At 44.9% G+C, this 15,318-nt stretch overlaps 1 protein-coding gene across 1 annotated transcript in view; it reads left to right on the top strand.

Moving 5' to 3' along the window:
• The window catches only part of ADCY8 (adenylate cyclase 8), a 233,176-nt gene that overhangs the window by 72,037 nt on the left and 145,821 nt on the right, over positions 1-15,318 (top strand). Inside the window, exons 3-4 of the mRNA XM_068983599.1 lie at positions 2,667-2,797; positions 14,812-14,923. Of these exons, the coding sequence (XP_068839700.1) occupies positions 2,667-2,797; positions 14,812-14,923 (243 nt within the window). The remainder of the gene's footprint in view (positions 1-2,666; positions 2,798-14,811; positions 14,924-15,318) is intronic.

The following is a 15,318-nucleotide window of genomic DNA, read 5'->3' on the forward strand; positions in this document are numbered from 1 at the left end:
GTTGTATTCAATGTCTGTATCTCCTTTTAGAATGTAAGCTCCACAGTAGCAGGGCTCTCATCCATTTGGTTCACCACCATCTACCAACACTCAGCATGGCGCCCAGAAAATAACAAGTACTCAGTAGACATTTGTCATGTTCCTAGAATAGTAGAAAATCAATAGTTCCTCAAGAAGTTCAGCCAAGAGCCCCATGACTTCTACATGCTCCATCCACCCTTCTGAGACCCAGTGATCAGTTTAACAAGATTGTCCCTTGTTGACGGGAAAAAATATTGCACAAACTAAAAGTTGATAGTTATTGTTAGGTAGTTAGAATAGGAAAAAAGGATGGCCTTTTCCACCACAAGAATGCCGATGGCTTAAAGACAAGGAAGGGAAAAGGCCAAGGAAATAGAACAAAGGAAGGTCCAAGCACTGGAGCAGGACCTCAGGTAGAACAAACAGCTCTCCTGGCCAGCCCAGTTCACATAGGCAGGCCCAGGGGGAGGAAGAAAAAACATACAAAAAGAGGAGCCAAAGGGCCCGGGGTCTCTCTGTGTGTGCGCACATACACACACTCTGTCTCTCTTTGTCTCTGTTTGTCTCTTTCTCTCTCTGTCTTCTCTTTGTGTCTTTTGGGTCAGCATGCCCTTGCCGGGGTCCAGCCCCAGGGGAGCCAGAGTAATTCAAAGCGGGGATGGAATTGGCGATTAGGAAAGAATTATTTAATTTGAGATAGAAAGAGAGATTAGGGAAGAATAGTGTAGTGAGAGAGAGGAAAGAAAATAGAAGAGAAAAGATGCTGAATAACTTGGTTTACACAGAAAACCAATAAAACCCCGAGACAAGGGGCTTGCACAGTCTACGTAGGCCACCGGTGCCTGCTTGAATAGCGGAGGGTGCTCCGCCTTGGGCTCCCTCTCGCGTGGGTCTTAGAAGCCAGGGCAAATAAGTAGACATAGAGAGCCTCTGTGCTCCATACAGGAATTCAGCCTGAAAAGGAGAGAACGAGAACAGACGACACAGGGGAAACCAGTCTTTCCAGGAACTGGTCTGTTTCTTTATTTCCAGGGCCGCTTTTATACTTTAAGTCATACATAGAGATAAATGGAAAATACAAAGTCACGCAGGGTCAGCAGTCCTGACCCTTATTGAAACCACACTTTCTTTCTGCATTCCTTCCGATATACAAAGTTCTCAGGTGATTTACATCATCTTCTGGCCAAGAGGCCTGCTAACATTTTACGACCCTTTCTGATGATGATTAGTCAACCAGAAAACTTATTTTCTTCAAAGGTGATTTTCTTAAGTCAGGCACCACCCTCCGAAGGCACCAGATAAAATTGCATTCCTACAGAGCAAAGGTGCAGTGGGCTATAATCAGGAAAAGAATTTACCTAGTCTGAGGTCTAACGTGATTAATATCAAGGTTAATACTTATTTCTCCTATATGCTAGTTATATCAATTAGTGTGTATAAGGGGCAAGGGATATGGAGTCTTAGCAGCAAATATTGGCTCAACAATGAAACCCTCCACTGGTATAATTTCTAACTAACTCGCTAATACTATACTAATAATTTTCTAACTTCTCAAAAGAATCTGTATTTAGAAAGTTTGTGCCATCTCGTGCCTCTCACGGTTGGGAGGCTGTGAACAATCACATGTGGCCAGATAAACCTCTCAGGCAGGCTAGAGAGCCGTCAGAGGAGTTTTTTGACTGAAACACTCTTGTTACGGCCAGGAGATTTACTAATTGGAGCTCTAAGTTAGCTCCTTCTCAGAGAGAGGTGGTGGGGGACAGCCCCCCATAATGTCAGAAGTGTAGGTGAAAGCATAATGCAGTAAGGTAGGCAGACTCTGGTTTGGGGGTAGATGCTCGAGAATGTCCAGGGGGACCCCTGAGGCCTGATCCCACCTTTGCGTATGTCAGGCCTCCTTCCTCATGACCTTTGCCACGGGCGGGATTCCTCACCCTGGCTCCAGGCATGCCCTCATGCCTTGAGGATGTATTTTCCTTTTATTTTCTAAATAAAATGGAGCTATAACATGGAGCTGTAACACTGTCCGAGAGCTGTGACACGCGGAGGGCTTTAACGTCCGTCGCTTCAAATTTTTGTTGTGGCGAGTCAGAATCGAGGAAATGTACCCACTCCCCTAACAGCTGTGTTTTATTCAGCAGACTTTCTGAGGATTTCAAGCCTAGAACACAGCATCTCAGACATGCTGAGAAAACTGTTTCTAAGAGGCAAGGGCGGATGGGGGAGCCAGGATATATAAGAGTTTTTGCAACAAGAGACCAGGTAGTTGGAACATCAAAGGATTACTGTTAACAAAAGAAAATCAAACATCTCTCCTTAAGGAATTTGGTGCTTTTCTATGTAAGGGAAGATACAAGCATCTGGGCTCATTGAAATCATGCTTTTGATATGCAGTTCCGCTCTCTGGGGCAAATATCCTGTGTTTCCTCCTGGGAGTTTCCTCAGGGTGCATGGTCCAGCGTTGCTGCAGCCACTTGACTGCTAGATGGGCTTGGCAGTGGGCAGCTCCTTTGTCTCCATCCTGAGTTCCCTCAGGGCTCACTGTCCGGGCAGCTGTAACCTCATGTCCTGATGGCGCTAACGTCCTTTGTTGACTGATACGGCAGCAATACTTTAGTTCTCACCCTTGTGTTGGTTTGTCGCAGGAGCGACTTGTGCTGTCCGTGCTTCCTCGTTTTGTTGTCCTGGAGATGATCAACGATATGACCAACGTGGAAGACGAGCACCTGCAGCATCAGTTCCACCGGATCTACATCCATCGCTATGAGAATGTCAGGTGAGCAACAAGACTCCCACCTCGGTCTCTGCCCTGGCTGCTCTCACCTCACCGCCATGATTTCTGTCTGCCTAAATGTCAGCGCCTTTCTTCATGTGATTGATTAACTCATTAACTAGTGATTATTCATCAGAGAGTTTTACACTTCCAAATTGAGCCTCCAGAATAATGTCAGAGAAATGCAGTTATATTTGCTAATCAACCTCTTGCCTGGCTCCCCTGTAGCAGGCTTGCTTGCCTTTACATTTTGAGTAGGAAAGACAAGAGCTTTTTATAGTTTTATGGGAAAAAAATGATTCCAGAATATGATCTGGAGGCTTCAGGAGCAATTGCATACATCCCTTCTTTATATTTCTAATGCATGCCAAGTCACTTCCATTGTGTAGATTCCTGTCTATGCCCAGACTTGTCTGGAACAAGCCCATCTACCTTGGCAGACAAGGGTCAAGTCGTGACGGGCTGTGAATGTCCCATTCAGGGCTCCCTTCTGAGCTGAGCTGTAGTCCTGGTTCCTCCACATCCATGCTCATCACCACTGTTTCTAACTCTGGCGAATTTATGAGATACACTAAAGTATTAGAACCTCACATACACCACGCAAGGCTCTGAGCATGTTCCCATAGGCTGTTTTATAACAACAAAAAATGGGTCTTTTGATTCCCCATTCAGATCAGCACGCTGAGGCTTCATCAGGTCAGGGGGCTTCCCTAATGCACAAAGCTCTTGCTGAGCGACCTACAGAGATTTGGTTGTTTAGTCACTAAGTTGTGTCTGACTCTTTGCAACCCCATGGACTGTAGCCCACCAGGCTCCTCTGTTCATGGGATTCTCCAGGCAAGAATACTAGAGTGGGTAGCCATTCTCTTCTCCGGGGGATCTTCCCCACCGAGGGACTGAACTTAGGTCTCCCACATTGCAGGTGGATTCTTTACTCTCTATGCCACCAGGGAAGTCCCATAAGTGTCTTTAAAACAATACAAAAAAGGATTACAGCTTATTTTTGTTTTGCAAATATATTTTTGGCCACCCACTCTTCCATCCATCCATCCAACCATCTATTATTGCTTCACCCATCCATCCATGCCTCCTCTGTGCCAGAGGATATGGTATATAGTGAAAATCAGAGGGGCATGGTTGGGGGCTCCTTAATGAGGCAGTGAAAAAATGAAAGTGTTAGTCGCTCAGTCATGTCCGAGTCTTTGCAACCTCATGCACATGAACCCCGGACTGTAGCCCAGCAGTCTTCTCTGTCCATGGCATTCTCCAGGCAAGAATACTGGAGTGCCCTCCCGAAGGAATGGTAGCCATTCCCTTCTCCCGGGGATCTTCCCAACCCAGAGATGGAAGCGGTACCTATTGCATCACAGGTGGATTTTTTACTGTCTGAACCACCAGGGCAGCCCTTTGATGAGGCAGACCAGTTTAGAATGCCAGTTCTCCCTCTTCCTTGTGTATGACTGTGGGCAATTTACATTCCTGCATCTCAGGATCTTTCTCTGTAAACTGGGCATTTTAACAGCCACCTTATAGTGGTTTATACAGATTATGTCAGTGAAGATACATACAAAGCGAAGGATGGGTGTAAGCGTATCATAGAGCATTAAGCATATTGTAGATTGTTTCAGACATTTTCATGGTTGCAAGCGAAAAAGAATCCAACCCTGTCAAAGTCCATGAGCTGAAAAATTTGTAAAACAGCATCACTTGTAAATGTGGAGCAGCATATGTTGGTTTTAAGGTCTTATTTTTTTATAACTCAAAATAAGCAAAAAATAGTTTCTCTTTTCCTTGGTTCATATAAAGTTTACTTACAGACATATTTATGAAAATTTTGTATAGGATATTTAATATCTTAGTAATATTTTATAATTTAAAATTCTTAAATACTTATTAGTAATTGGTTCCAAGTCATAGTCATACCTTTTTAAATAGCAAATGAATAAAAGATAAATCAAGTCAATTTTTATTCTCTGAATTGAAATAAATGAAAACTGATGCTTTTTAAAAAAATAAATAAATAAAGAATCCAACCCTGGCTGTTGTAAAAGAAATGTAGTGAAAGGCCACGTGGTGGCCCCCAGAGTCACTGGGGAAGGATGGAGAGGCAGGCTCAGGAAATGGGCCAGAATGAAGTTGAAAGCACAGCCAACATCCCAGCAGGGCACTGGGCCAGTAAGGACAAGGGCTGCTCCCGCTGTTCCTGAAGAATCCATTTCCTGCGCTACCAGCCCTGTCCCAGACTCCACCCCTGCACACAGCGTTCCTCCTGCAGCCCCAGAGTCTGGATCTGGCTGCCTCTGAGCCACCCCCCCACCCTGACCCCACCTCTTTGCATCTCAAGTTAAGCAAGCCTGAGGCACAGGTATGTGTCCAATTGGCTGAGCCCCAGTCATTCCCCAGAAGTAACCAGGAAGCAGACAATCTAACTTTTCAGCTTGTCCAGTAAACTTGTGTCTCCCTCCCAGCAAATATCATAGGGTGGGAATTTCCCAAGCACTGGGGGAATCTATAGGTTGACCAGCTCTAAAAATCACCAGTGTACCTTCTTAGTTCTGTTCCTCCTAACTTCGGTAGAATGGAAGAGCAACTTTTCCTTCTTACCAGCATCTCTGGGTGTTTTTCTGGTGTGCCAGGGTACTCGTGGGAAAGTAAGTCTGACAGAAAGCTTGATTCTAACACCACCCTTTAGAGGGTGTTTAAGTATGGGTCATTCAGATACTTAACCAAGAACTGGGATACACTGGTTTAGATGCATGAGTTTGCAAAGAGCCCCTTGTCAAACAGTAACTCTAATAAAAGATACAATCCAGATCAAGGAACTGGTCCCACAGTCAATAGGAACCTGTCAATACCAGTTGCAGAACAGGCTCAGGGCAGTACCAATAACTATAATCCAGTGTGAGGTTCTATTATTAACATAAGCAAAGGATGATAAGAGACCGTAAAAAGAAGAAAGCCTGGAATGGGGATGGAGGTGGGTAGAGAAACATTCCTAGATGAGATGATTCTTATTTGCTTCTTTGAAGTTGAGTCAGCCAAATGAAAAAAAAACAAGGAAAGGAATCCTGGACAGAGGAATCAGCACAAGTGAAGGCAGAACAGTGAGATATAAATATGAAAAATACAAAACATATAATAAATATTTGATATATATGACATGAAGTATGTATTGACATAGCATAATGATTTATGTATAAGTATGCATGCATACATGCTCAGTCACTTCAGTTGTGTCCCACTCTCTGTGACCCCATGGACTGTAACTTGCCAGGCTTCTCTGTCCATGGGATTCTTCAGGCCAAAATACTGAAGTGGGTTGCCATGCCCTCCTTCAACGGATCATCCCAACCCAGGGATCAAACCCATGTCTCTTGTATCTCCTGCATTGGCAGGCAAATTCTTTACCGCTAGTGCCACCTGGGAAGCCCATATATAAGTATAATGATATGTAATTTAATGAAGTATAACTGTAATGAAATATGGCATATTTTAAAATAGGTGTATGACAAATTACAAAAGTGCCTGTCACCATGGAGAAAGAGGAGAGAAAAATTACCCTAAAAATATATAGAAGTAAATATTTATAAATAAAAATATAAAGAAGCCTACATGCCCATATCAACATACTTGGGAACTTTAAGTTCAATAAGTAACACGTTTGGGGTTCCTTCTCCATTAATCAATTTCCAGGACTTCCCTTAGTGGAGGACAACTTAAGTTACTTCTGCTCTCTGCACCTCACCCATTTATTTTCAGCCATCGAACCAAGCTTTTGTGCTCCAGACTCCTTTCCAGAACTTGGAGCCACACTAAATTAAGACTGAGTTTGCTGCCCTACATTCTCCAGCAGCCTGAGCTCGCGGTGAAGGATCCACTTCTAATGGGAGAAGAATGTGCAAAGATCCTGGCAGCTGGAGGCGCCCCTCCCTGCTGTTCATAGAGGCATTGATGGCTAGATGCCCATGGCCTGCAGGTCCTTGGAAGATGCTCTCAACGCAGGGCAGTGAAGCCTCTCCTGCCCACCACAAGGCTACTGCAAACTAAAATAGGACCGGAGATTAAAAAAGAAAAAAGCAGAGGAGGACAGCCTTACCCTGGCCCCCAGAGCACACCCAGTGCAGGAAGGTGGCATTTCTGAAATGTAGTTCTCATCCTGTCACTGTCTTCCAGGCAACCCACCTGGATCATTCTTTCTTCTCGGTTGCTTTTATGTAGTTTTTATGTTGTGACCTTTCCCTAAAAATAGTCTGCTCTAAATGTCCAGCTCAGTTATATTTCATACAGCTCATTGCATCCTGTCCTGATAAGGAGTGGTAGAGGAGCCGTGCTTGGGGACATGAGTATCCCAGGGTGACTGCGGCCAGCAGCTCCGGGTTTGCACACATCCCAGAGCACTTTCTACGAGGCACTCATCTCCTGCATCATTTCATCTTTCTGGATCTCCATTTCCCAATTCAAAAGCCTAGCTGCTTGAAATGGACAAAACATTTGGACTGTCAAGTCGATTTCAGCTATAAACATCTGAGACTTCATCAGCTCTGTTCTGGAGCTCCACCTGGCTACTCGGCTTTTTATGGCAAACCACTTGGGCTTCCAGTCCCATCTGTCCAGTTCTATTTCTCTTTCCTTACTCCCCATATATTTAAGACTCTTCTTGTGCTAGTTAGGGTAATGCTCTATCAAATAACCTCTCAGTTTCAGTGATATAAATTCAATATAATTTGTCCACACAGTTTCCTCCTGGCTTATATACCCTGGTCAGTGGGTGATTCAGGGATAAAGGCCCCTACATTTCATATGGGTGTCAACGTTCTCACCACTCTGTTCTTGGAGAGAAAAAGCATACCTGCTTTTAAAACACTTGGCCCAGAAATGGCACGTATCAGTCTGCTCAGATTCCATTGATGGGACCTGATTACATGGCCCCACCCTGATACGAGAGGGCCAGAGCCCCTGCTAGTGGCCTTTGCTAGTGACCAGGACGTGTGGACTTGGTGGACAGTTAGCTTTTCTGCCCGAGCTCCCTAGCTCCCTTCCTCTTGCCCCCAACCCCATAGCATGTACATTTGCACCTATGCTCACATAACTCAGTCCACTCAATTTCTTGATTGGCTGCTTCTTCCCAGCCAGGCTTGTCAAAGTGGGCAATCATCACTTTGAAGCTGAATCCAGCCTCTGTACTCAGACACTGAATTAATTCTTGGAGACAGAATTTTGGGTGAAGTAGAAAAGAATTGCTTTATTGCTTTGTCAAGCCAAGGGGGCCACAGTAGGCTGCTGCCCTCAAAACAATGTGTGCTGACCTGGAGGGGGCAGTGAGGAGTCTTACAGCTCAAAGAGGGTGTGATCAGCTGATGGATACTCTTCTGATCCACTGGTGGGGAAGTAAGTGGGCGTGAGCATCATCAACCTTCTGGTTTCAACCAATCTGGGGTCTCCATGCTTGTGGGCAGCATACTGTTAACTTCTACATGGAGGGGGCTTCAAACAGCTCAAAGATATTGTTGCGTGTATCCCCTGAGGGGGAACCAGGACCCTGCCCCAATACCCTACACTGTTGTTTCTTAACTGCTCCTCCCTGGTCTTTGCATCCCATCCCTTCCCTAGTTAGTAATTGTTTGAGCCTGCCCTTTGGAACTCAGGGAAAGTCACAGAGGCTGAATGGACCCTATTTTTTGTAATCAAGAAATGGGGGACACAGAAAGGCTTTTGTGCCCAAGAGCCCCACAGGGACCTGCTTGGTTTCAGCATAAACAAAATGCAATTGGGTGGAGCTAGAAAACTTGGCTTTGAAGGTCTGTTTGAGTGGCCATCTCTCCAATTCCCAAAAATTTTCACAAGGATTTACATACCCTCCACTTATTGAGGACTACACTGTTATTTATAAGTGATATAAATGATGTTTGTAAGTGGAATAACCTTGAAGAGTAGCTTGCATGATCTCTGGTTTATTATCAAGAAAATAGAACCTCAAAGAGGTTAAATAACCTTCCCAAAAACACAGGTTAGAAGAAAAGTCTACACACAGCTCATGTTCCTAATGAGTCTAGTGAATTCTGCTAAGCATCCTTGAGGACAGTATTTGCAGAGTGACTAATTTTTTTCAGCCAAATGAACAACTTATGTAAGCAAATTAGATCTGACAATTAATATGGCCTCTTCGGTATATTCACCTTGGAAGGTTACAAGCTGACATTTAGAGTCAATAGATCTGATCTTGAGTCCAGCACCTGGAGGTAGCAGAATGAACAATAAAGTGAGAACCAGGGCATTGGTTTCTTCTTATCTTTTATTCGACAAACTTATTGCATAACTAAGCATGCGCAAAAATCACCTGGGGCTCTTGTTAACTTCTTGTTCGATTCTGACCCAGAGGGTCTGGGATGGGGCCTGAGATTCTGCATTTCTGAGCAGGTTCCAGGGAATCCCAGGGGTGGTCATGACCACTCGGAGGAAGGAAGATTTAATTCTGAAGATTTCTGTTGTTTCAATTCAGGGAATATTTCATGAGGCCCACCATGCACTAAGGTTTGGGATACAGAGGTGACGCTCTGCCTGTTCTTTACCTATGGATGGAGCACACCTAGCGCATATGATTAGGGGATTAGTGCCCTGACAGAGGAGCCCACAGGCTAGGCAAAGAGCGAGAGTGTGGTGACCAGCTATGCTTGGGGAAATCTCCATCCAAGTTGAATCTTAGCATATGAATGGGGTCTTAAAGGACAACTAGGATTTTATTTTATTTTTTCCAGAGATTGTTTTTTAAGGTGGACCATTTTAAAAAGGGTTTTGTTTATTGACTTATGGCTGCCCTGGGTCTTCACTGCTGCTCAGGCTGTTCTCTAGTGGCAGCGAGCAGGGCTTACTCTCTAGTCGGGGCGCCTGGGCTTCTCGTTGTGGTGGCTTCTCTTGTTGCCGAGCTCGGGCTCTAGGGCTCTCGGGTCTCAGTAGTTGCGGCGCGTGAGCTCAGTAGTTGTTGCTCCTAGGCTCTAGAGCACAAGCTCAGTAGTTGCAGTGCCTGGGCTTAGTTGCTCTGCAGCATGTGGGATCTTCCTGGATCAGGGCTCAGACCCATGTACCCTCCACTGGCAGGTAGATTCTTTACCACTGAGCCACCAGGGAAGTCCAGGATTCTATTTTATTAATTTTTTATTGGAGTTTGGTTGCTTTATAATGTCATGTTAGTTTCTGCTGTACAGCAGAGCAAATCAGCTGTACATGTACATTTAGCCCCTCTTTTTTGGATTTCCTTCTAGGTCACCACAGTCCATTGAATAAAGTTCCCTGTACTATACATAGGTTGTCATGAGTTATCTATTTTGTACATAGTATCATATGAGCTTCCCTCACAGCTGAGTTGGTTAAAGAATCTGCCTGCAATGCAGGAGACCCCGGTTCAATTCCTGGGTCAGGAGGATCCGCTGGAGAAGGGGTAGGCTACCCACTCCAGTATCCTTGGGTTTCCCTGGTGTCTCAGCTGGTAAAGAATCTGCCTACAGTGCAGGAGACCTGGGTTCGATCCCTGGGTTGGGAAGATCCCTTGGAAAAGAGGAAGACTACCCACTTCAGTATTCTGGCCTGGAGAATTCCATGGACTGTATAGTCCATGGGGTCGCAAAGAGTCAGACACGATTGAGCGACTTTCACTTTCACTTTCATCAATAGTTTATATATGTCGATTTCAATCTCCCATTTCATCCCACTCCCATTTCCCCCCTTGGTGTCCATACGTTTGTTCTGTATGACTATGTCCCTATTTCTGCCTTGCAGATAGGTTCATCAGTACCTTTTTCTAGATCTCATATACAGGCATTAATACAGGATATTTGTTTTTCTCTTTCTGCCTTACTTTACTCTGTACGACAGTCTCTAGGTCCATCCATGTCTCTGCAAGTGGCACAGTTTCATCCCTTTTATGGCTGAGTGGTACCCTGTTGTTATACGTGCTGCATTCTCTTTATCCACTCCTCTGTTGATGGACAGTTAGGTTGTTTCCAGGTCTCGGCTGTTGTAGACAGTGCTACAGTGAACACTAGTATGCAGACAAGTAGGATGTCAGTAGGTAGTAAAAGGAAAGAAAGCTATGCCAGGGAACAGGCACACCCTGTACAGACACAGGTGCATAAAGCAACATGTGTTCAGAAGACCACACACAAAAATGATGCTGCTGAAACCCTGAGCATGTCTGAAACCTTTATGCCCTTTGTCCTTAAGGATTCTATTTTTTCTTTCAGTAGGCTCCTTGTTCCATAAGGGCTGTGATTATACTTTCTTCTCTCCATTGTATCTCCAGGATCTGACACATAGTAGGCATTTAATTAATTAGCTATTAAATGAATGAATGAACCATTCCTTCCATAGACAGATATTGGTAGTTTGGGGCAAGTAGATCCATAAAGTGAACAGTTCTACTAGACGGTCTCTGGACACTTCCAGTTCCCGTGTGTGTGAGGATGATGGTTTATTTCAAAGGTAGCATACTATATGGAGAAGGTGATGGCACCCCACTCCAGTACTCTTGCTTGGAAATTCCCATGGATGGAGGAGCCTGGTGGGCTACAGTCCATGGGGTCGCGAAGAGTCAGACACAACTGAGCGACTTCACTTTCACTTTTCACTTTCATGCATTGGAGAAGGAAATGGCAACCCACTCCAGTGTTTTTGCCTGGAGAATCCCAGGGACGGGGGAGCCTGGTGAGCTGCTGTCTCTGGGGTTGCCCAGTGTCAGACACAACTGAAGCGACTTAGCAGCAGCAGCAGCATACTATAGTGGTAAAGAGTGTAGACTCCCTGGCTGTCCAGTGGTTAAGAGTCTGTGCTTCTAATGCAGGGGATGTGGATTCGATCCGTGATTGGGGACCCACATGATACGTGGCATGGCCAAAAGCTTTTTTAAAAACAGTAAAGTTTCCAGAGCCAGGCTGTCTGGTTCAAACCCCAGCTTTTCATGTGTGTTGCCAAGTTACTCAGGCTTCAGCTTCCTTATCTGTAAAACGGAGAAGATCATCCTAGATCCTCCTTCATAGGGTTTTATGAGGAATGAATGAGTTCATACTTGTAGAACTCCTAGCACAGAATCAAGTCCACAGTCTATTCTGAGGATTGCTGTTACTGTTGTTTCAGGCTTTTGCCCACAGTTAGGAATTCTTTTAACTTCAGGTGATAAATAATCCAGTTAATAGTCAGATTTTCTTCTATCTCGTTGCTTGTCTCTCCTCCATTCAGCCATTCAATTATAGTGCACTTTTGTACAATAATGATGCCAAGAGCTGACACATTTATGGGGCACTTGCTATGCCAGGCACTGTGCTAAACACTCGCTACCTACCAATGAAGTAGGTACTGAAATGATCTCCAGTAGACAAAGGCTTGGAGAAGTTCATAGTATTCACAAGTGATTGACCTGGGATTGGAACCCCAGTCTGTCTAGACACAAATCCTATCCACATGACCAGATGCTATACCACCAGAAACCCGTAGAGGACCGTAGCAGTGTGGTGACGCTTGCAGAGGAAGCCTCACACAGGAACAACCAAAAGGTATCATTCCTGTGCTTAAAACCCTTCACTCACTTTCCGTCATGGTCAGGAAAAAGTCTGTATTCATCAACCTGGCTCATCCAGCCCTTCTTTATTATTCCTCTGCTCTCTCCACTGAGCTCCTCTCTCTCTCTCCTTTCCTCCCTCCTTCTCTCCCTCTTTCTTTCCCTTCTCCCTCTCCTCTTCCCACCTTCCTTGCTCAATACTACCCTTTGACAAGCTGTCTTTGAATTCTTGCAGAACCATGGTACGTTTGCTCGTTCTCCAACCAGACCCTAGTATGTGCTGATCTCTTGCTAAGAGCACCCATTCTTTTATTCACTTTACCATCAAGTTCTGTAGAGCAGCAGTCCCCAGCCTTTTTGGCACCCAGGACTAGTTTCGTGGAAGACAGTTTTTCCACAGACCAGGGCATGGACAGGGGATGGTTTTGAATGATTCAAGTGCATTCCATTTATTGTGCACTTTATTTCTATTATTATTACATCAGCTCCACCGCACATCAGGACTCAGATCCCAGAGGCTGGGGACCCCTGCCTTCGGTCATTCAAGACTCCCCCTGGACTTTGCTTCACTAGGAAACTCCTGATCCTCCAGTGGCTGGTCAAGCCCCTCCATGAGTTTTTCCATTACAGCAGTCATTGCCTGTGTTGTTTTTGTTTTTCTCTTTGACTGCCCAACTCCATTCCCCATCCTCTGAGGATCTTGAGGACAGGTACTGGGCATTATTTATCATTTAATATAATTTTCTAGCACAGTGTGTAGCAGGTCACATAAATATTTGCTTAAATAATTAAGGCATTAACTGATTAATTAAAGCAATAGCTTTTCAATTGATATCTAAAGGGGACTTCCTTGGTGGTTCAGTGGTTAAGACTCTGAGCTCACAAGGAGAGCCTGGGTTTGATCCCCGGTCAGGGAACAAGACCCCACATGCCACAACTAAAGACCCTGCATACTGCAACAAAGATCGAAGATGCCATCTGCCACAACTAAGATCCAGTATAAATAAATAAAAGGAAATAAATATTTTTAAACATTGAGATCTAAGGATTCCTAATGAGTCCCTGAGTGGGCTTCTGGGAAAGTAAAAATCCCTTGAAATCAAGTGCAAAATTTTGAATACTTGCACATTTTTAAGGAGCTAAAATCCATAACTTCTATCAGATTCTTAAAGGAGTTTGTAATGGAGACAACTTTAAGAACCACTGAATACCAGGGATGACCAATGTAAGTCCATGCACATTCCACAGGGCCTTCTGACCGATTCAGCTAACTCATTAAAACTAAGTCACACTGGTGGTAAAACTCAGCATTATTTTATGCAGCACTAAGAAAACTAACCAAAAAGTGTGACACATTGCACAGATGCAGTCAGTTTCAGATTTGGTAAAAAATACGAGAATCAAGAAAATACGGTGCCCTCTCTGATGTTCATCCTTCCTCTCAGAGGTACCCCTGAGGCTGAACTGATCCCTGAGATGGTGTGTTAGGTGGGCAGAGTAGTGCCTCACCGTGCAGTTCAGCCTCAAGGACAATCCCAACTCTGCCATGGGCTACCAGTGAACATTGGACAAAAGTTCCTGATCTTCACATTGGGATGGATGAACACTGCCTTCCCCACGGGCTAACTGGGTGGCTTGACTAAGACAGCACTCATATAGTGCCTTGCTTTGATAAGGCTTTCAAGGACCACCCTTTCCCTTCCACCAAGGAATATGCATAGGATAAAACCTCAGCTAACTGAAATTCTTAATAAATATGCATTTCATAGAAGTCATTATTATTCTGCCAAAGGTCTCCCAGGCTTGCTATTTATTTCCTCAATTTTAAAAAACATTGTAACCCTATGTGCCTGCAATTTGGGATAGAGCATATGTCATCGGACTGGAGGTAAAGTGGTTTTGCATTCTTTTGTCCCTGTGTCCATTACGCTCTGTGTTCATGACATCTGCATTTGCAAGGATAATTCATAAGTCTTCATTTTGTTTTCCACAATAAATTGATCTATTCCGGGGCTGCTCTCATAGCTCAGTTGATAAAGAATCCACCTGCAATGCAGGAGACCAGGGTTTGATCCCTGGGTTGGGAAGATCCCCTGGAGAAAGGAAAGGCTACACTCTCCAGTATTCTGGCCTGGAGAATTCCAGGGGGTTACAAAGAGTTGGACACGAATGAGTGACTTTCACTTCACTACTGAAAACTTCACCTTTTGGGTTGTTCACGTTACCAGCGCTCCACAGTCCTGCACAGGAAGAAGGGCTTTCTCTTGCCGTCTTGTCCTTCCTGAACCCCTGGGTGGACTGTCTGCTGAAATGTTCGGTAAACACTGAGGTATACCTCGAGACTCCCCTGGCAAGGAGAGCTAACATCTCAGGCCACAGCTGGTTTGCTTGAATGGGGATGTTTCTCCCAAGATAGATTCAAGTATTAATGTACTCTCTTCCCCCTCCCCATCCCTTCCCTGTTGTCTAGTATTCTTTTTGCAGATGTTAAAGGATTTACCAACCTCTCCACGACCTTGTCTGCTCAGGAGCTGGTCAGGATGCTCAACGAGCTCTTTGCCAGATTTGATCGACTGGCCCATGTGAGTTGAATTTAATTCCCTCCTCGTCTTCGCAGGAGTGACAGACTGCATGCAGAATTAGGGGAAAAAGGGACTCAGTTTTCATCACCAATGTCATTACCATTCTGCATCCTGATCCCAGACCTGGACCCCTGACCGTTGTGCATTCTGGGGACTGATGTCAGTTATTTACGGTTTGTCAGATGAATTTTCCCAGCTGAGAGACAGCTGGTTGAGTGACAATTAAACCCAAGTCCTTTTAAATCTGCTCTCCATCTTTCTCCGCCTGTGGCCGGGCTCCTGTCAGATGCAGCGTCAGTGCTGCTTCATGCGAGCCGACTGCCTGCAGTTTCCCCGCCAACCCCAGCCGCCTGGAGTGAATTAGCCTCTTCTCAAGGACCAGTGAGCTACTGGCC

This window comes from Capricornis sumatraensis, chromosome 11, assembly GCF_032405125.1.
Source record: "Capricornis sumatraensis isolate serow.1 chromosome 11, serow.2, whole genome shotgun sequence".
Lineage (NCBI taxonomy): Eukaryota > Metazoa > Chordata > Mammalia > Artiodactyla > Bovidae > Capricornis > Capricornis sumatraensis.